Here is a 23,435-nt window from a genome sequence, read left to right on the forward strand (position 1 = left end):
TTATCGTATTATGCATTAGCTCCATAGACCAAACAGTATTATGTACACTTTGTCTGAAAAGCTTTAGACAAACACGGTTATGTCTAGACACACTGAAATTGTATATTTATAGTGGAGCCAATTTAATAGGCAACATTTGACGTCAATCAAATTTATCTTCGTAAGGAGGTAACCTGCCTAAAAACATCGATTAATCATTAAAGTGATCGATGCGGACTTGAAACATATTTCAATCGGACTTGAAACATAATATGGCAATTTTAAAATTCATCAGGCAAATCCCTGTCCAAGTAATAAATTTTCTTTCATAAATTCAAGGAGCAAAATAAAATCAACGCGTTCGATTCTAGATATCAGATTTCGATTTTTAGCGTAACGTCTCTGCTATTTAAAAAGAAAAAATGTTTATTGACACAATATTGTAGCAAAGTCAGTTCTATAAATCAGAAATTGTTTATTATGTTGAGAATGGTTTATAAGTAACTAGCGACCCGCCCCGGCTTCGCACGGGTGCAATGCTGATACTAAATACACTACAGAAAAACTGTGAACGTTGTATATAAGAACATAGCGGCCCGCTTCGACTTCGTACGGGTATAAAATAGATAGCCGGGCGGCCGGCCGCTACCGCCGCAAACGCTACGTCCCGCAATTTTTAAATCTGTAATTGTACGGTTTACGTATTACATCGAATGTGGACTGTATTTAGGTCGCGTTATAAGCTGCTAAGAATGCTATGATATTATGGGACAACTGGGAACACTTTAATTATCGCTAATAATTATATATAATTCACGCGGATTCGAGCGGATAGATTAGCACTCGGGCGCTGCTATGGAAGAACTGCGCTTTCCGGCCGGCTCGGCCGTCGCACGATAATAATGCTGAGGCAGCTTGACCTCATTTACGTTATTGCTCAATAATTGGCATTAATGTAATGTAACTATGGATAATAAGTAATTTAAAATAAAATATTTGTTCGTTGCTCGAACATGCTCCCGAGGCCCACAGAAGATATATATATAAAATTTTATAAGGTTTGAAATGTTTGTAATGCATAAAGATTATAGTTCCACCACTGATTCACTTATAGCAGAGCGTTTGTGAGCTATTGGAGACGTCGACCTATCGCCCCTTTTAAATCGCGCACTTGCCCATCGTCTGAGCCTGTTTTGTTCGCATGATACTTCACTACACTCTCCCCGCTCGGGTAAGGGAGACGCACGAACACTAGTAACACTTTTTTGGTGCACACACACACTAGAATCGACACACTCTTGGGGTATTGTCCGAGACTGAATAGTTTGTTGCGCTGCTGGGACGCTCTGCTGTTGTGCTGCTGGGACGCTCTGCTGTGGAGTCGCTCGACTCCTTCGCCACCACACGAAGAAAAAGATGCTTGCTAATATTGCTAGTGTTAGTGTTCCATATGACACTGCGTATTGGTGTAGGTCGTGTTTTGAAATACCTAAGGTATCCGTATTCTCGACAGCGTTTTTCATTATTTTTATTTTCTCCCCAAGAGTTTTTAATGATGCGTTGATATCTTCGTCGTCGGAGTAGTTTTCGATAGGCAGAGCAGAGTTAATCAGATTGTGAATGGGATTTAATTTGGTTTCTAATATGTCGGGTTTCAGATATAGCTTGTTTTCAAGTTGCTTAAATGAGTACAGTGTGATATCTTGTCCCTTTATTATGCATTGTTTGTTTAGTGATATAAGTCCGGCCTTGCTGACTTGGCGCGACTGTATGTCATCGTCACATATAATGCGTATGTGTGCCGTATCGCATTGAAAATATAAATATGTAGTTAGATCTTGTAATTGTATCCAACTACTTTTACAGCTGTTTATATTGTATTTACATTTATTATTTTTTAATTCGCAAAAACGTTCATTATTGCTAAAGCTTATTATAGGACCGTGCAATTGGCAAAAATAAATATCATTCTGGTTTTGGCATGTTTGTAGTTCGGCTAATGTTAATGTAATGTAGGCATCTCTCTTTATGTTTATAGAAATATATTCCGCTATTGGTTTTATGCTTATCATGTTGCTGTTAACTTGCTTGGGTATGGGTATCAATCTATATAGTTGGTAATTGTCCCGGCTAATCAATGGTATGAGTATTTCAAATATAAAGAAGTTTTCGGTAATTCTAGCTTTTACCTTTATTAATTTATAGATTTTATACAGGTCTGTATGTATGTTCTCAATGGGTAATGTGACGTCCTTAGGAATTTGGCTGGATATAATTTGCAGCTCGTCGCGCAATTGCTTTGGTGACAATAAGTGTACATTTATCTGGCCGTGGTAAATTTCGGTGGTAGTGTCCAATAGAGTATCTTGTATTCTCCGTAAATTCTGAATCAAATTGTTGCACGCTATTGCTGATAAGGTCACTTCTTGAATGGTCTCAATTTCTGATTGGATTACATTTGTTTTATTGTTTAGGATAATTAAATGCCTGTTAAAGATTTTGTATTGGGTTTCGATGGTTTTTTCAGTTCGCTTTAATATGTTGAATTCGGCTTCTATGACTGATGTTTGGTTCTTCCAAAGTTGGGTTATATGATTGGCGTTATTTTGAATGAGCTCGATTTCCTGTTCATATTTCTCAGCAAAGCTTTGATCAAGTACTCCGAATAATGAATTAGCCACTGAGCCGACCGCATTGAAAAGACCGCGCCGGGTTCTTGACCGCGCGTCGAAATGCTGATTCAGTAACAGCTGGTTGTAGTATTGCAGTTCATTGTAATCGTGACGTATTTGTAACAAGATAGTCTGGCAGTGATTCGATTCATTCATATTAGCGCAGGTTTTTTCTAAGTAATCCGATAAAAGATCTGCCGCTGTGTTCCCTTGCCAATATGGAGACATGTCAAAATATGCGATTAGCTTCCATTTGTCCCTAGCTAGTTGCATTTCGCCCATCGAGTCAAAGTATATGGATAGATTGCTTTCAAGCTGTTTTAACTTATATTCCGCTGTAGAGTACGATAAAATGCTCATAAAAAATATTAATGATAATACGACGCTTACAAGTTTTGAAGGAATATTTTGTCTGATTCGACTTTTCTTTCTTTCGCTTTTCAATTCGCTGCTGTTGTTTTGAATGATTCGACTTTCCTTTCTTTCGCTTTTCAATTCGCTGCTGTTGTTTGGAATGGATATATTATGATTTTGCTGATGATTGCTTTTTTCTTCGAGTGGTAATAATGATAATTTTACTGCTGGCCGCTTTAAGATTCCATTTTTTGTTTTTAATGTAACGACTCTTACTAACCCGTCGCTTCCTGGATGGGTTTCTACTACTCGGCCCACTGGCCATTTCCCGGCTGGCATAATATCATCGTGAATGGTCACTAAATCCCCTATTTTAAGGTTTCTTTGAGGTTCTAACCATTTGCTTCGAACCGTCAACTGGCTGAGATATTCATTTTTCCAACGTTTCCAAATATCATTAAAAGTTTTATTTACTAAGTACCATCTGGTCCTGGCATCATGTGCTGTTTCTATTAGAGTATTCTCCGCTCGCTGATTTAAAAAATGTGACGGTGTTAAGAAATCTAAATCTTCTACGTCTTCCGTAATTGAACATAAAGGCCTTGAGTTAAGGCATCCTTCTATCTGGGCAAGGATTGTGCTGTATTCTTCAAAGGTTAATGCTTGCTCTCCCACTACTCTTTTTATATGCTGTTTTAGGCTTCTTATCGATCTTTCCCAAATTCCTCCTGCGCTAGGCCACGATGGACAGTTCCAGTGCCATTCTATCTCCATTTCGGTGATTTCTTTGTAGAAACTATCGCTAAAATTGCTTATTAATTCATTATATTCTTGTTGTATAATTTTATTTGCTCCGACAAAGTTCGTGCCATTATCTGAATATATATGCTTTGGGGTTCCGCGTCGTGCTGCCATGCGTCGCAGAGCCGCTATGAAAGTTGTGCTGTTGAGGTCGGAAACTATCTCTATATGTACCGCTTTCGTAACCATGCATATGAATAACGCTATGTAACCTTTCGTGGTTTTAACTCCTCGACCTTTATTAATCTTGACGTTGACGAATCCTGTAAAATCAACTCCTGTATGATAAAATGGAGGAGCTGGATTAACACGATAGCTAGGCATATCTCCCATTAGTTGATGTAATTTCGTAGGCTCTCGCTTTTTACATGTGATACAGGTACGAAGTTGCTTCTTTGTTGCTCGATATCCCTTAACTATCCAGTATTTTTGCCTTAAAATTGAAATAGTAATTTTTGCTCCACCGTGAAAAGAAAGTTCGTGTGCTTCGTTTATAAGTAGTTCCGTTAAACGCCCGCTATATGGAATAATTATTGGATATTTCATATCTTCGCTGATGTTTGCATTCTTTAAACGACCTCCAACTCTTAAAATACCATTTTCATCTAAAAATGGATTTAAGCTTAATAATGCACTATTCGATCGTAATTTATTTTCCTTTTTTAATTGCTCTATATCAGCTGAGAATTCAGTCGATTGAACATATTTAATAATTGCCGTTTTAGCTTTTCTCACGTCTTGTAATGTGAGATACGTCGGCCTTTGTTTTAATGACGGTGTAATTGCTCGTAATATCCATGCTAATACTCGTACTATTTTTATCAATGAACTATATTTGTTTAATAAATTATCTATTATGCTTGATGTGTATGTTTTTTGAATAATATTAACTTGTTTTCTTATTTCTAAATTTGTCATATAATTAGTGTGCTGCTGCTTATTTTTAAAATCTGAACTCAATAACCATTCTGGACCTTGCCACCATAATAAGTTTTCTTTTAATTGTAATGCTGTTTGACCTCGACTCGCTGCGTCAGCTGGATTTTCTTTCGTTTTTACATAGCGCCATGATTGAGGTTGTATTGTTTCGTGAATTTTCTTTACTCGATTTGCTACAAAGGGCTTCCAACGGTCGGGGTTGCCGTTAATCCAACCAAGAGCTACCATTGAATCACTCCATCCATAAACTTCAACTTTCGTGCTGCTGATGCTATTTTTTATTTTATTCATTAATTTTGCTAATAACTCCATGGCACATAATTCTAATCTAGGTAAAGATACTTCTTTTTTATTCGGTACTAATCTGGATTTTGCTGCTATTATTATAGTTGAGATTGCGCTATTTTTTGCGACTCTGGCATATATGACGCATGCATAGGCTTTTATTGAGGCATCGCAGAACCCATGTAATTCAATTATGCTATTCTCATTACATTTATACCATCTGGGAATTTTAATACATTTTAACGTATTTAGCTCCTTTTTTATTTTTATCCATTCGCTTTTTATATCTTGGGAGACTGGATCACGCCATTCTAGATCTGCTTGTAACCATACTTTTCGAAATAAAATCTTAATTTTTGTTGTAAGCGGCGTCAACCATCCTAATGGGTCAAATAGCTTAGACATTTCCGATAGTAATTTTCTTTTCGTTAACTTTGCTGAGTTTTCATATAATACGCTATCATAGTCGAATACAAATACGTCACTAATAGGGTCCCATCGTAGGCCTAAGGTTTTCGGCGTGTTTTCCGTTTTAAACATAAATGTTGATTGCTCGTCTCGTTCTTTGCTAGTTATGTTTTCAATGAGGCTCTTATCATTTGCAATCCATTTTCTCAATAAGAAACCTGCTCCGCTAAGTACATGATTCACCTCCGCTATTTTTTGCTGACCTTCGCTAATTGTGTGTGCTCCCGAGATGTAGTCATCCATATAAAACTCTTCTTTAATGCTTTTTGCTGCTTTTGGGAAATTATTTTGCTCATCTTGTGCTAACTGATTCAACGTCATAATTGCTAAGAAAGGTGCTGCTTTCGTTCCGTAAGTGATAGTTGTTAATTGATATGCTTTTATAGGCTGGTCTGGGCTTGATCTCCACCATATCTGTTGAAGTTTTTGGTCTTCTTCTTTTACTAATATTTGTCGATACATTTTTTCAATATCAGATGTATAGGCGTAACGGTATAGTCTCCAATTGATAATGATACTTTGTAAATCCTTTTGCATATTGGGTCCCTTGTGCATAACGTCGTTTAAGCTGTAGCCTGTCGTGGTTTTTGCTGATCCGTTAAATACGACTCGTAGTTTAGTGGTGCTGGATGCTGCTCGCTGTACCCCATGATGTGGTAAAAAACATTGTACGCTTGAATTTAATGCTGCTAGTTTCATGTGTCCCAGTTGTATATATTCGCTCATAAATTGCTTGTATTGCTCCGATAATTCATGCTGCTTATTAAGTTTATTTTCTAAACTCTTAAATTGTGCTAACGCTAGTTTTTCAGACGATCCCAATTTTTCTAACGCTTGATCCTCCATAGGTATGCTTACTTCATAACGTCCGTTTTTTAATCGCTTTGTAGTTGCTAAGTAATAATCTAAACACTGCTTATCTTTCGCTGACATATCATTTTGCTCCTGTATATCCTCTATTTTCCAAAAATCTTGAATTGCTTGTAAATGATTCAAAATAACGTTGCAGTGGAAGGTATTTATGCTGCCTCCACATAATAACCATCCCAATTGCGTCTGCTGTGCTAGAGGTTGTGAGATTTCGCGGCCTCGAATGGTCCCATCTAACATAATGTACGAATAAATATCTGCTCCAAACAAAATATCTATTGCTCGGCTTTTGTTAAATTCTGGATCTGCTAAGTTTAAGTGCGAAATACATTTCGACCAGCCGGGTTTTTCGAACGATCTATTAGGTAGATTTTTTATAAGATTAGTCATAATGAATGTATCGACGTTGAAGGTAAAATTGTTATATATAGATTGGCAATTAATCTTGAGTTTTCCACGACAGTTGTTTTCTTGGCCCCCTACACCAAGGACGATCCCTTTGCTTTGTTGACGTTTTAAGCCCAGTTGCTGTGCTGCTCGTTCGGTTATGATGCTAATTTGAGACCCTTGATCGATCAGTGCTCGCATTATGTGCTGTTTGCCATCTTCACCTGTTACCTTTATCAATGCGGTGGCTAAAAGTACTTCAGAGTCATCTTGCTGAGACATATTCGATTGATTTTTGGGGCTGTAATAGACCTGTCTTTGGGTGTTGTTACTCATCAATTTTTTATTTCTAAAATTTTCGCTAGCTTGCTGCTTAAAACATTCGTGTAATAACGTGTGATGTGCGCCAGCACACACATGACACCGCTTATTCGAAGTACATTGACTTCCATTGTGATCAAAAATGCAATTAATGCAAAACCGTAGTTGCTTAACCGTTTGTAGTTTATTCATAAATGATAATTTAATAAATTGTGGACAATTAGTGAGCGCGTGTTCGAAATTGCATAAGGGGCATTTTTTCGCTGAGGTGTGCATTGACGTCAGTGACCTCTTTACTTGATTATTAATATTAATTCTATTTGAATTAATATGTATAGGTTGTCTGTTCGTTGCTAATAATTGATTTGATGTTCTATGATATCTTTGTTCTGCTGCTGAATTTTGGTTTCTTCGTGATGATTCAAGCGATGTAAATTTGTTTTCAAGAAAATCCAAAAATTCTTGTAGTATAGGGAGCTCTCGACTGTTTTTTAATGATTCTACGTATTCAGAATAAGTTTCGCTGTCTAATTTTTGCGATAATAAATGTACCAATAGCGGATCCCAAGTAGTTATATCTACGCCCAGGTTTTTTATAGCGTGCAAGCTTTCTAATGTGACGTCATGTAATTTCTTGATTGCTAGATATGATTGCTGCTGTATATTAGGTAAATTGAGAAATATGTTAACGTGCGATGTAAAAATTAGCTTCTTGTTATCAAATCGATGATTAAGGATGTTCCAACAAACTAAATAATTATCGGAGCTGATAGGCAAATGCTGTATAAGGCGCTCGGCTTCCCCGCTTACTTTAGCTTTCAAAAATTGCATTTTTTGCGCGTTCGATATTGATGTATTTTTATGTATAGCTTCATTGAAAAGGTCTTTGAATGATACCCACTGATGATAATTGCCAGAAAATGTCGGTATATCCATCTGCGGAGTTGATTTATCTCTATGACTTGTTGCACACATTTTTGAGTTTATAGCTCTCTTTGTATTAATATATATTTTTTCATGCTTAGTAAAATTAATTTCGTACGCTTCATCTTCCTCTCCAAGTTCACCCACTATCTCCCAATGTAGATTTTCCACCGCTGACCATCGATTGTGGAGAATACGAAGGGAGTCTTCATATTCCCACTTCTCCTCCAAATTATTCACATCAATATTGCTTACTGCTCTGATAAATGCTTTAAAATTGACTTCTTGCTTTCGAGATAAATCGTCTAATTTGCTGTTGGTCCCCCGTGATTGAAATGTTGTAGACCTAGGCGTCGCTTGCGATTCTAAACCGGATCCTCCCGCTTTCGGCTCTAGATGGGCTTGCTTTTGTAATAAAAAATTATCATATGCTTCACTGATCGCTTCCTTTGCTCGAATATAAATGTCGTGAATGTTAATAAATTCTTCCCGCATAAAATATTGATGCTGTGTCGATTCATATTTTAAAAGCTTTTCATGATTTTTCTGGCATTCATCCCATAAAGATTCTAATATATCTAAACGCTGTCTGCAATATTCGATACTCTTACGCTCTGCACTATCTTTTTTAAAATTCGCTAATAACTTCTTTATTTTGTCCTTGATCTCAAGTTGGACCGTATATAAAGCTTCCATTGTAATATAAAATAATCAAACGGTAGAAATAAAAAAATAAAATGGAAAATTCTTACTTGGCTGTCTCGGATACGGTCGACGTGGCTACGTCCCCGGATACCTTAGGTTGCTTGCTGTTGCTGGCTGACGTGGCGGTTGACGCGTGGTGGCACGTGCTGGTGACGTAGGCGGCTGGCTTACGTCTCGCTGGTTGCTGGTTGTTGATTCCTTGATGCTAATTGCTGATGGCTATTTGCTGCTTGCTGATATGCTAATTTTTGGTCACTGATCGTCTGATGCTAATTGATAGTTGCTGATTGCTAGATGCTGACTGCTGAATGCTCGATGCCAATTGCTGGTCGCTTAATGCTGATTGCTAGATGCTGATTGCTGGATGCTAGATGCCTGATGCTAAATGCTAGTTGCTGGTCGCTTATTGTTGATTGCTAGACGCTAGATGCTGGATGCTAAATGCTAGTTGCTGGTCGCTTATAGTTGATTGTTATATGCTAGATGCTGGATGCTAGATGCCAAGTGCTAGATGCTAATTGCTGGTTGCTAAATGCTAGTTGCTAGATGCTGGAGGCTAGATGCCAAGTGCTAGATGCTAATTGCTGGTTGCTAGATGCTAGTTGCTAGATGCTGGATGCTAGATGCTAATTGCTGGTTGCTAGATGCTAGTTGCTAGATGCTGGATGCTAGATGCTAATTGCTGGTTGCTAGATGCTAGTTGCTAGATGCCTTTTGCAGTTCACGGATTGCTGATTGCTACTTGCTATATATGCTGGTCGCTGATAAATAATTTCTGGTTGCTACTTGCTATATGCTGGTTGCTGATAGATAATTTCTGATTGCTACTTGCTATATGCTGGTCGCTGATAGATAATTGCTGATTCTGCTAATTCTGCTGTTCTGTTAATTTCTATTCCGCTCGAATGCTGCTGCTAGATATTCTGATAGGGGGTTTTGCTGCTGGCTGGCTGTACTTTGCTCGAGGCGATGTACGTGGCGACACGTGGAGCTGACGCAAGCTCTTTTATGGCTTGAAAATGCTGGATTTTGTATCTCGTTAAAATGCTAATTTTGGCTGCTGTTGAATGATATGCTGCTTGCTTGTAGTTATAAGATAATACGCTGAATAAATATCACGGGGGAAGAAGGGACACGTGGATTTCCGGTTCCACGTCACACTTTACACTCGCGACGCGGCACACTTTTTTACGGTAATCCGGCTCGAAAATGTACGGTTTACGTATTACATCGAATGTGGACTGTATTTAGGTCGCGTTATAAGCTGCTAAGAATGCTATGATATTATGGGACAACTGGGAACACTTTAATTATCGCTAATAATTATATATAATTCACGCGGATTCGAGCGGATAGATTAGCACTCGGGCGCTGCTATGGAAGAACTGCGCTTTCCGGCCGGCTCGGCCGTCGCACGATAATAATGCTGAGGCAGCTTGACCTCATTTACGTTATTGCTCAATAATTGGCATTAATGTAATGTAACTATGGATAATAAGTAATTTAAAATAAAATATTTGTTCGTTGCTCGAACAGTAATATCTTCGAAAATATTCACTTAAATCATACGGTGTAAAGGGCCTTATAGATCTATATTAAATGAACAATGTATTCAAGGTATTTAATTGGTTAAGGATTAATGCTGTATTGGTTAAAATCGCATCGAAAATTAGCCATTATTTGTCGTAAAAAGTAAATGACAAAAAAAAGTTATTGTGGGTTATCCATAAGAGATAGACATATACCATCGCGGACTTTTCTATAGACCTTTTCAATGTGTATAATACTTAGTACATTATTTTGATAAAACTCGTAGGGTTCAGCCTGCGTTAGCAATGTAAGCGGAAAAAATATAATTTTTTACGACATCACATTAGAAACCTCAAAAATAAGAGTACTTCTCCACTATTTAATGGATGTTATTATACATATAAACCTTCCTCTTGAATCACTCTATCTATTAAAAAAACCGCATCAAAATCCGTTGCGTAGTTTTAAAGATTTAAGCGTACAAAGGGACATAGGGACATAGGGACATAGGGACAGGGAAAGCGACTTTGTTTTATACTATGTAGTGAAATCAAATCTTAAAATTAATTGTATCGGTCATTATTCTATGGCGTCGTTACTAGGTTACGTTGCTGAATTTTGTTGAAGTGACAAATGTTGCCTATTAAAATGGCTCTACTATAGTTGACGTAATTAGTTTTTCACCCTAGTTTATACATAGGTTGGGACCTATGTATAAACTATGTCACCGCCATAGTAGGTATATGTATACTGATACTTATATGTAGTTTGGGAACCAGTACAATAAAAAAAAAATAAAACAATCAATACATATTTTATTCATTTACTTATTCATCCATATGTATAATATATTATCGTCTAAGATACAGGCTCGGCCTAGTTTAGACGATAATGTCCATAGTTTTAAATACAATACTTATACTTTTACGTGTTTATATAAATTGAGTGGCATACACAGTGTAATTGAAGGTATGGATAAATAAAGATTTTTATTATTTATTATTATTATTATTTTATATTCTTTAGGTATCTACGGCGCGGGTTGCCTGATGACTGAAGGTTGTCGTGGAGAAGGTGGTTTCCTGGTGAACTCCAAGGGTGAAAGGTTCATGGAGCGATATGCTCCTGTCGCCAAGGACCTGGCCGGCAGGGACGTTGTGTGCAGAGCCATGACCCTCGAGATTTTGGAAGGTAAGGAAGAATTTTGTAGGATATTTTTTTTTCATAAATATATAATAACATAGTATAAAAAAACACGCTTGAACTTTTGCAGTTTTTGTATTATCACCAATGTTTGATAAGTGTAACAAGTTTGAATTAAATCTGTCCGTTTAAGGTCTCGAGTTTAATGGACCTGGTAACAAACAAACATACAGGTGAAGCTAATTTAAGTGTATTCAAAATCCTTTTTTGGAAAAAAAATATACTCAACAATTCAATACAGTGAACTTTAAAAATTAATGAATGAATGAATGAAATAAAATTAAGTAGGTAATTGGCATATTAACAAGAAATTTAGTAATGTATAAACAACGAAACTAAGACAAACATAAAGTCTATATTCAAGCAGGTAGACTACAGCAAGCAATTTTAAATTATAATCTCTTTATCAGTTTTATCATTATAAAAATATTTGTCTGTACTTCAAGATCTTTCATAAATCCTTTTATTATATTATCAATATTGTCTAAATAATATTTTAAAGTTATACCTACTAATTACTATCTCTCTTGGTAAAAAATATACCTACGCATAATGTTAGTGACCTTTCATCTAAATATTAGCATTTAAATCAAGTTTTTGGTCATAAAATCGGTATTTGTCATGTGATTTGTAACCTCTGACACGAGACAGGCCACGGTGTTGGATTTCACTGGCGATAACCTTCTTAGACAATCGCTATGAGATATTTCATTTATCACTTTTGTTTAAATATTGATATTACATTTATAACGAAAGGTATTGATCCAATTTCTTTCGCAATAATAAATCTGATTTCGTGTATTAAAATTACCATATATTATGTAAGTAACAAAAATATAAAAGTACCCTATTTTTTATTGGGTTCATGAGGGAGGAATTGTTGGTTCTTGGCAATAAATATGCGTATCAAATATCTGTCTAATCTATTTAATAAGAATACCTTTTACAGAGCATTTCTCAATCTTCGAAACCTTATTAACGATGTTTTGCAAATTTATTCATTAATCGATGTAGCTCATAAATATTTAGAAAACCTAAAAAACACCCCACATAGCTAGATCCACGTACTATATTATATGTAGTAGATACTTTATAGTAGCTATGCGGGATGCTTTGTAGCTGTAGCGAGCGGTATCCTACTATGTACTATTATAAAGGCGAAAGTTTGTAAGTATGGATGTATGGATGTTTGTTACTCTTTCACGCAAATACTACTGAACCGATTACAATGAAATTTAGCACACATATAGAGGGTAACTTGGATTAACACATAGGATAGGTTTTATCCCGGAAATCCCACGGGAACGGGAACTATACGGGTTTTTCTTTGAAAACGTGGGCGGAAAGCTAGTAGGCATATAAATATATCGGTATAGGGATGAAAAATCGCGTTTAAAACCCGTTAAATTACAAAAAATGCTCTATCAGGTCGCGGTTGCGGTCCCGAAAAGGACCACGTGCACTTGCAACTGCACCACTTGCCCCAGGAACAGCTGCAACAACGTCTGCCCGGTATCTCGGAGACCGCCATGATCTTCGCCGGTGTTGACGTCACCAAGGAACCGATCCCGGTGTTGCCAACCGTGCACTACAACATGGGCGGTACTCCGACCAATTATAGAGGAGAGGTTTGTAAAAATGTTTTTTTTTTTTATTTTTTTTTAGGTAAATAAGCACACGCAAAGCAGATCAGAATCATCAAAAAAAATACATAGGTATATGCTCTTGTTGACAGGTTATTTTTTTATATTAAGAATCCATACTTAATAATATTATAAATGCGAAAGTAACTCTGTCTGTCTGTCTGTTACTCAATCACGCCTAAACTACAGAACCAATTTTCATGAAATTTGGTATGGAGATATTTTGATACCCGAGAAAGGACATAGCCTACTTTTTATCCCGGGAAAATGACGCAATCCCGGAAATCCCACGGGAACGGAAACTATGCGGGTTTTTCTTTGACTGCGCGGGCGAAGCCGCGGGCGGAAACCTAGTTATTAATATACCTACTAGAAGTTACTAGATCAAAGGAATATTTACAAAACTTCACTTCAAATGTTAGTTTAGGACGTCAGCGATGGTGACGTCGACAATGACGTCGCGTCAAATAATGTTATAATCTGTGGTATTATGTTTATTTACCAAAAACATTTTTATCTCAAGGTTATTTTCCTCTAAGCAATACGGCGCAATTGACAAGATACAACGCGTCCTAGAGAAGGTGTATTTGAATAAACTGAAGGTCATTTTTCGGTTGTTTTACGCAGTAGCCTAAAGTTTCATGAATGTGTAAATGTAGCGTTATCGATTCATTAGATACACCATAGAAGTTTAGAATACTTCACAGTGTACTATAATTTTTCGAAGTAAAATTTACTTTTAAACAACAAATGTTCGTCGAAAGACTAATGTAAATTAACTATTTCCATCATCCATTCGTTGGTCTATATTCGTTGGTACATATTGTATATCATTCGGCGTTTAAATAAAGTAGGTACATACCTTTAGCTTTGTTCGTATTTAGTAACTAGTTTACACCAAGGAGTCAGTTTATGAAAGCGCATTATTATTTCAACGTATAATAAGTTGTAAAAATAACGAAAAAAATTCGAGTTCACTATACAAGATGCTATTATGAAAAAGATATTTACTACTCGACCAAGCCAACTAGACCCTTTTCAACTGTGACGTCACCCGCCCATGTCTCGGGTACAGATAGCAAAAAAAAAATATTAATAATATCACTGTTCGCTCTCCGCTATGAATAGTCTTATTTTTCCCCATTTCGAGGGCTGTCTATGAATAACAACACAATAAAAACTTAAACAAATAACAACGAAAAACTTAACAGTCAACAACAAGCTTTAACGATTAATAATAAAAAGTACAGAAATAACTAGCGATGCGAAACGTACGAATGCGTCGATGCTGCGAACCGTACTAAGGCGAACGCGGTACCTGAGGCGGTAAGCGGGCGGGGAGGCCGCATTCCACCCGAGCGTCTAGTTGGCTTGGTCGAGTAGTACATCTTTATTTATACCACATGCGAATGTCAATGAAAGAACAATAAACGCTTGTTCACGTTAAAAACGTTAACAACAGTTTCTATTTGCATTGTTTTGGCGAATACAAAGATAAATTGTGTCTGGTCTTTGTGTTATCTTCTCTTTAGAACCTCGTTCGTATGCAATGCGACCCAGATGTCCGTATTAGAGAATATAATATGTATAAGTTTATTTTTCATTCGAGATAAAGTACAGACATTACAGATAAGATATTAGTCGAATTTATAATAAAGGGGAGGAGAAAATGGCAAAAGTATATCTTTAAATGCCCATTCTATCATTGTTGTCATAGAAAGTTAATCTTGTCTTTTTGTAAGGACAGTTATAGCACAAAGATATTATTTTCCATTACGTGGATAATAGTAAATTTTTAGAGCTTTTCATCACTAGATGATTGATGACCTGTTTAAACAAATGTTTAACAATATATTCATACTAAGGCCCCACATAATATAATTGTCAAATTTTTATTGGAAAATTCAATTAATGTTCTAGTATCTATATTTTGGAGACCAAAAATTATGGCCCATATCACTACATAGTATAAAACAAAGTCGCTTTCTCTGTCCCTTTGTATGCTTAAATCTTTAAAACTATTCAACGGAATTTGATGCGGTTTTTTTTAAATAGATAAAGTGATTCAAGAGGAAGATTTTAGTATATAATTGATTAGGTTTTAGACAAAGCGGGCGAGGCCGCGGGCGGTAAGCTAGTATATATATAAAATTGAAAGTGAATAAACTGTATATGCATTAAAAAAATATCCTTTGTTGATGTTTATTACAAGGTGATCCTCTGTCATTACAACGGTGTAGATAGGTACGTGCGCCAGTGCACGGCGCTTTGCCGATAAAAATCTGTATGCGCAGTTTATCTCAACGTTGTGATATATGACATATTATTTATTTTACAAGTCTCTTAACACTGCTGTAAATACAGGCCAAATCGCATTTTTCCAGCGCTAAAAATTACTTGTACAGGTGCAGTGTTACGAAATTGCGACAACTATGAAAATAAATAACAAAAAAGCCGCTTGCCGTCCTACACCTGCACCTTAGTGCAAGGGGCTTTCCCTCCTCATTTATGCTGTAGTTTCACATAACTAAATTATTACGTAGAATAATATTTTAATACCAAAATCTTCAACTATATATTTACGAAATTAGAATGATATATTTTACATCAACAATAATTTCCCACAAAAATGATAACCACCATGGCGTGAACAGCATCGTGCCCGGGCCTCTAGCGGTTAGCGAAGCGTCCTGCATTGCAGTGACCGTTCATCCCCTTCCTAATTTATGCTGTAGTTTTACAGAACTATTTTATATCGTAGAAATAATATTTTATAACCAAAATCTTCAACACATTAAGTATCTAAATTGTGATAATATGTATATCAATTATTACATTTTACATTAACAATTTTCCCATAAGCTGTATTTATTACGTCAATAATTATTTCCCATAAAGGTGATCGTCCACCGCGACGGCGCGGACCGCATCGTGCCCGGCCTGCTCGCGGCCGGCGAAGCGTCCTGCGCCTCGGTGCACGGCGCGAACAGGCTCGGCGCGAACTCGCTGCTCGACATCGTGGTGTTCGGGCGGGCGTGCGCGCTCACTGTGGCCGACACCAGCCGCCCGGGCGATAGCCAGGAGCCGCTCAAGGATGTTAGTGTGCCAATGCCTTTACAGGGTGTCCCACTATTGGTATACTAAGCGCGAAGGGCCTTGTAGTTTTGCATATACTGATCACGTAAAAAATACTTAAACAACAAAATTACGTCAAAAATTTTTTGCTAAATTTTTCCTGAAAATCCATGTTTTCTTCTCTAGCTTCATGCAACCGGCATATACCGCTTCTCTAATGTGAGCATTTTGTCTATGAAAACATAATCTTAAACGAGAGCTCACGTGCTGGTGGCAAAATTGGGCGGGTTGCTTGTTATGGGTGTAAATTTAAAGAATTCATCGATTTGAAAAAAAAAATGCGTCTGGAATTTTATAAGTATTTTTTACGCACTCAGCGTATGCAAAACTATAACCTCCATTGAGCTTAGTATACCAACAGTGGGACACCCTGTATATTTAACTTGATGATTTTTGTATGGGGGTGATTTGGGTGTGTTGGAGTGATGGATGTAGTGGTAATGCCTTTATTTTGGAACTTGATGATTTTTATAAGATGGTAATTTAAGGCAATTACATGGTTCAACGACCTTAATGATTCTGTCACTACATTTGAATTTGTTTTTTTAACCGCCCTCTATAAATATACATCGTTGTTGAAGTAAAAGTGACCAAAGATTATGGAATTGTATACTGTATCGTATTGTATCGTAATGTGTTAGTGGTTTCTACCTAATTTATGTTTTCTCTGAGAGGCAGTAACATATTACATTTATGAATAGTAAATATTGTGTACTATGTATGTTGTAAATGTAATGTAGGAAGACTCATCTTTCAACATTAACCGTTATAAGCAAAATCTCTACTACATGACCCATTCTGGAGACCTTAAGATGACTAAGCAAGTAATTATAAGTTCTAGAGTGGGGAACAGTTAAGAAAACACCGATTTAGAAATTAATTTTATTCAACACGGACTCTACTATATTCTGGAGACCTGATGATGGCTAGGGTGGAGAACATCTCACCTACAGAGATATAAAAGATGGAGTACATTATTTGACGTAATTCTATAGAACGGCCTCTACCATGTCATGGTGTATCGAATGGTAATGGTGACCAGGCAAATGTATTTAGCGTTCTCTGTATATCTCTTCATACCTAGTAGGAATATATGCATGCAACCTACACACACCGAAAAAAAATGGGGGAACGGAGAAGAAATCACGTTTTTTTCGACTTGTTATGTATTTTGTAGTTAGTTCGGGGTTAATTTTTTAAATCCTAATTTGAATGTTGGGTTGTAGAATAAAAACGCCTTCGTGACAATTCATATTTTATTATTCCTTCACTTGGTACATTCACTTGATAGTTTTCTTAAATCCATACTTAATATTATAAATGCGAAAGTTACTCTGTCTGTCTGTCTGTTACTCAATCACGCCTAAACTACTGAACCAATTTGCATGAAATTTGGTATGGAGATATTTTGATACCCGAGAAAGGACATAGGCTACTTTTTACCCCGGGACTTTGGATAGGTTTTATCCCGGAAATCCCACGGGAACTATGAGGGCTTTTCTTTGACTGCGCGGGCGAAGCCGGGGGCGGAAAGCTAGTCTTACATAAATCACAAGGCACGGCTATGGCACTTATAGACCGCACTGGTCGGCTGTTTAAGATCAATTGGCTCACTGATCGTCTCTTCAAAAAATGTAAGCGATCGACTGTCAACTAACCAACTGGAGGGGAGGTTAAGTTGTCAGGCGGTAGATTAAAAATACCAGAAAACCTTGTCGATGGAAATGTTCTATGTATGATTATAAAATTTGTAACACGAATCTATTTCTTTTTTCCTCGGAGAGTCACTGCAAAGGAATTATTGTTATATAATTTATATTTTTATGAATCACTAGCTTTCCGCCGGCGGCTCCGCCCGCGGTTTCAAAGAAAAACTCGCATAGTTCCCGTTCCCGTGGAATTTCCGGGATAAAACCTATCCGATATTACTCGTGGATAATGTAGCTTTTGAATGGTGAAAGAATTTTTAAAATCGGTCCAGTAGTTTATGAGCCTATTCATTACAATCAAACAAACAAACAAACAAAGTTTTCCTCTTTATAATATTAGTGTAGAAGAAATCATCGGTTCACCCAGTTAAAAGTGCGGAGGTAACGGAACCAACAAAAAATTCAGTTGAATTGAGAATTTCGTCCTATAATGGCGTCGGCTAAAAATGTTGCTATACGTTTATGTCAGTTTTGACTTTCCTACGACTTTATACAATAATATAAAATTAAATGATTTTATACAATATAAACAAAATTGCTGATTTTCGGCGGTATGGCGACCATTTGGAACTGTCTGAAAAGTATGGCATGGCGATTTTCGTACATGGCTACTGGACGATGATTACCTGTGCAAAAATTAGCCTGGTACAAATGGTTGAATTTTTTTTAAAGATCAACGCATTCACGTCGGTATTGTGGGCTGTAAATTACACCGGAAAAGTATGGCATGAAACTACCGCCTACTTCTTTTTTATGGGCTATCGGTAAATCCTAAAATTTTTGTGTTACAAATCGTTATTCGTTTGCCTTCCGTTATTAATTATCCGACGAGTTCGACTAACGCCCACGTGACTAGTCTGCCGGTAGCACTGTTCTGACCATGATTTTTCTTTTTGTCATTGCGTACTAAGACCACTGTAGAACCGGCATCCTGTTACAAATGACCCAAAATTTTGTGTCAGTATCTCCCGGCTTTGGATTGTTTTGGACCCTTAAAATATACGATAGAACAGCAATTAATCTTTTTTAAAAAATATTCAAGGCACAGGGAAAGTCTGGTTACTGTTTTATAGGTATGTGTTTTCTGATAATATTTTACTGTCAAAAATTATCAACACTGGATATTATTCAATGACGCCTTTCAAAAACAAAACTAATTTACAAACAGATTTTTATATCTTTACATACCTATTTTTAACTTTCATTTCATGAACTGCTCATGTAAATACCTATTACAATCTGGTTTAATTTAACAAAACATTCAATTCGGTGAATTTTAGCGTTATTTTGCAAAAAAAAACCGCACGTACAGTCCCCCGTCCGAGTCGAACTGACACCGTCAAATTTCGTCGAAAATATGCAATAGAGGTGAGGTTTTATGTGGGTTTTATTATAAATTCGAGTTTTTTCTTGATAATTTAACGATAATAATGAAAATTGAAAAAACAATCAATACAAATTGTTACAAATATCATAACATATTTTTTGGTATAAATTTCATGTATAAATATGTAGCCGTTTTCCTAACAAAATGCGTTTTATGTTCAAAAAGGGGTTGATTTGTATGTATTTTTTTTATGTTTAGGCCGTTCTAAACTGAAAAGTAAACAATACACTTTGTTAATTATATCCTTGAGTATCACATATATTTTTTTTAAGACAATCGTACCAACAGTTTCCTCAACAAAATTCAATATGTATAAGGTGTTTTTCGGTTTTGACCATAGTGATCACCTTAAATGTGTGTTTGAGTGATTTTATAGTTTTTATAGGGTGGTTATTTGGGTGTGCGTTTGACTGACATATGTGATTTTTTAAAGGAACCTAGTATTAATATTAACATTATATAATCCTATTAATAATGATAACTGTAATAAGATAGAGATAAGTGTAATAAGATTAATAACAAATACAATAAAAAAATGATAAAATGTCTAATCAGTAGTGACGACAGTAAGCTCCCGAGAAATTCCACTTATCTTATAAATCAGCGCCCAAACATTTCATTATTTTTCATAATATTGATGATATTATATATTTTTTATTTTATTTTTTTATTATTATTATATATTTCAGAGCACCGGCCAAGACAGTATCGGTAACCTGGACACCGTCAGACACGCGAATGGATCTATCTCTACGGCTTCGTTGCGTCTGCGCATGCAGAAGAACATGCAAAAAAACGCCGCTGTCTTCAGGCAAAAGAGCACACTCGAAGAAGGTAAAATCTATATATATATATATAAAAGAAAGTCGTGTTAGTTACTCCACTTATAACTCAAGAACAGCTGAACCGATTTAGCTGAAAATTGGCAGGGAGGTAGTTTAGAGCCAGGAGAAGGACATAAGTTACTAAATATGTACCACGGGCGAAGCCGGGGCGGACCACTAGTATTAACTACAAAAAAGAGCGTGTGTGCCGAGCACACGTGTCAGAAGTGAAACTTCTATGGATTCATAGATATCAAAATCGTCGCCTTACTCCATGTCGTGACGGTATTGCCATGACGCGACCTTGCAATTGTACTCTCAACGCGCTTACTTAAGAAATTTCACTTCAAAAAAGAAACGTAAATAATAATCGTAAAATAGGGAAAATATTTCATGTGCAAATGCAATTAATACTATAATAATCACATGTTGTCAGATGAATAGTTGCCAAATTTTACTTTTGGCATGTTTCGAGAGGTATGCGTCCAAGATATATGTAAATAAAACTACTATATATTTACATACTGTTGCACAATTTTTTGTGAGTGTTAATGTCACATGTTTCTATTCTTATGCACTCGGTAATTAGCAATACAATATTTAAAGTCACGAGGAGGAGACTGATTTTATAAATATCGTTATGCTGTTTCTACTTCTAATAAACATACAAATTATTTGATTAATATTTTTTTCTAATATTGATTAGAAATATAGCATTTTTAGACTTTTTGATATTTATTATATGTCATGCAATATTCCTTCTACCTACCTATTTTTGTCAATTGATAAAGAATCATACAATATATTTACCGTAAAAACATACTATAATAAAAAAACATATAACAGTCGGTGTGCAGCAAAACATAATACGGTAAATTTGCTGCAACATCAAACATTATTCACCACAAGCAAATTTATATTAATCTATCTAGTATTTGATTGACGTCTAGAATGCATGTGCACCACGATCAAATCGTGTCGATTTATGTGGTGTTTCTTCTGTATGCTTAATGTATGTTTATTTCTCTATCAATAAATGGTTTAAAAAAAAAAAGACGGGTTGCACTCCGGGAGTGCCGGCAGAAGTGAAAACTTGATTATTAACGTTCATGTTTGATATTTTGGAATGGTATCCGTCTTACGCATGGAATATAAGGGCTAAAAAAAAAAACATCCGTCTTACGCTTTTTCGATCAGGCCACGTGTCCTGACGCGAGTTTAAGATTTTATACCCAACGCCGCTAAAGAAGTTTTCACTTCAAAAATTAAAACATTCCATTCCACCCTCAGGCAAGCGCCAGATCCACGACATCTACAACCAGTTAAACGACGTGAAGGTGGCTGACCGTTCGCTGATCTGGAACAGCGACCTGGTGGAAACCTTGGAGCTGCAGAACCTGCTCATCAATTCGGTGCAGATCGTGGAGGGAGCCCTAGCGAGGGAGGAGTCCCGCGGGGCACACGCCCGGGAGGACTTCAAGACGAGACGCGATGAATACGACTACACCAAGCCGTTGGAAGGACAGGTTTGTACTGACACTAACACTAATACACTCATACTATAGTTCACGTTCGTACTCACACTAACACATAAATAGTCATATGAATAGGTACACTAAGGTGCGTTTACATTTGCACTCACGCTAACACTAACAATTGCGTTTACATTTGTACTCACACTAACATTAACAATTGCGTTTACATTTGCACTCACGCTAACACTAATAATTGCGTTTACATTTGCACTAACACTAACAGTCGTGTTTACATTTGCACTCTACACATTATCTACTTCTCAATAATTTTTTGCAATATTTACTTTTTATATACTTTTGCATAATGATCTCCTCATAAACACAATCTGGTGGTTTGCAGACGAAGCTGCCGTTCTCCCAGCACTGGCGCAAGCACACGCTGGCGGAGACGGACGCGCGCTCGGGCCGCACCACGCTCAGCTACCGGCCCGTCATCGACGAGACGCTCGACCAGGCCGAGTGCAAGACCGTGCCGCCCGCCGTGCGCACCTACTAGTGCAGCAGGTACGTGTGCTCTGTGTGACATGCGGCACTGCACTGTACGTGCTGTGTGCTCTGTGTGACGTGACGCAAGCACACGCTGGCGGAGACGGACGCGCGCTCGGGCCGCACCACGCTCAGCTACCGGCCCGTCATCGACGAGACGCTCGACCAGGCCGAGTGCAAGACCGTGCCGCCCGCCGTGCGCACCTACTAGTGCAGCAGGTACGTGTGCTCTGTGTGACATGCGGCACTGCACTGTACGTGCTGTGTGCTCTGTGTGACGTGACGCAAGCACACGCTGGCGGAGACGGACGCGCGCTCGGGCCGCACCACGCTCAGCTACCGGCCCGTCATCGACGAGACGCTCGACCAGGCCGAGTGCAAGACCGTGCCGCCCGCCGTGCGCACCTACTAGTGCAGCAGGTACGTGTGCTCTGTGTGACATGCGGCACTGCACTGTACGTGCTGTGTGCTCTGTGTGACGTGACGCAAGCACACGCTGGCGGAGACGGACGCGCGCTCGGGCCGCACCACGCTCAGCTACCGGCCCGTCATCGACGAGACGCTCGACCAGGCCGAGTGCAAGACCGTGCCGCCCGCCGTGCGCACCTACTAGTGCAGCAGGTACGTGTGCTCTGTGTGACATGCGGCACTGCACTGTACGTGCTGTGTGCTCTGTGTGACGTGACGCAAGCACACGCTGGCGGAGACGGACGCGCGCTCGGGCCGCACCACGCTCAGCTACCGGCCCGTCATCGACGAGACGCTCGACCAGGCCGAGTGCAAGACCGTGCCGCCCGCCGTGCGCACCTACTAGTGCAGCAGGTACGTGTGCTCTGTGTGACATGCGGCACTGCACTGTACGTGCTGTGTGCTCTGTGTGACGTGACGCAAGCACACGCTGGCGGAGACGGACGCGCGCTCGGGCCGCACCACGCTCAGCTACCGGCCCGTCATCGACGAGACGCTCGACCAGGCCGAGTGCAAGACCGTGCCGCCCGCCGTGCGCACCTACTAGTGCAGCAGGTACGTGTGCTCTGTGTGACATGCGGCACTGCTCTGTGTGACATGCGGCACTGCACTGTACGTGCTGTGTGACATGCGGCACTGCACTGTGTGTGCTGTGTGTGACATGCGGCTCTGCACTGTACGTGCTGTGTGCTCTGTGTGACATGCGGCATTGCACTGTGTGTGCTGTGTGTGACATGCGGCACTGCACTGTACGTGCTGTGTGCTGTGTGTGACATGCGGCACTGCACTGTACGTGCTGTGCGCTCTGTG

At 38.2% G+C, this 23,435-nt stretch overlaps 1 protein-coding gene across 1 annotated transcript in view; it reads left to right on the forward strand.

The window, feature by feature from the left end:
- SdhA (succinate dehydrogenase, subunit A (flavoprotein)) overlaps positions 1 to 22,272 on the forward strand; it is a 41,236-nt gene extending 18,964 nt beyond the window's left edge. The window contains exons 7-12 of the mRNA XM_089706006.1: positions 11,262 to 11,426; positions 12,867 to 13,066; positions 15,980 to 16,177; positions 20,002 to 20,146; positions 21,427 to 21,662; positions 22,012 to 22,272. Coding sequence (XP_089562132.1) covers positions 11,262 to 11,426; positions 12,867 to 13,066; positions 15,980 to 16,177; positions 20,002 to 20,146; positions 21,427 to 21,662; positions 22,012 to 22,167 — 1,100 coding nt within the window. The 3' untranslated portion in view covers positions 22,168 to 22,272. The remainder of the gene's footprint in view (positions 1 to 11,261; positions 11,427 to 12,866; positions 13,067 to 15,979; positions 16,178 to 20,001; positions 20,147 to 21,426; positions 21,663 to 22,011) is intronic.
- The last annotated feature ends 1,163 nt before the right edge of the window (positions 22,273 to 23,435 follow it).

This window comes from Colias philodice, chromosome 17 (genome assembly GCF_061535455.1).
Source record: "Colias philodice isolate Cphi_HAF_F1 chromosome 17, ilColPhil1 Martin Lab GWU primary, whole genome shotgun sequence".
NCBI classification, from domain to species: Eukaryota; Metazoa; Arthropoda; class Insecta; order Lepidoptera; family Pieridae; genus Colias; species Colias philodice.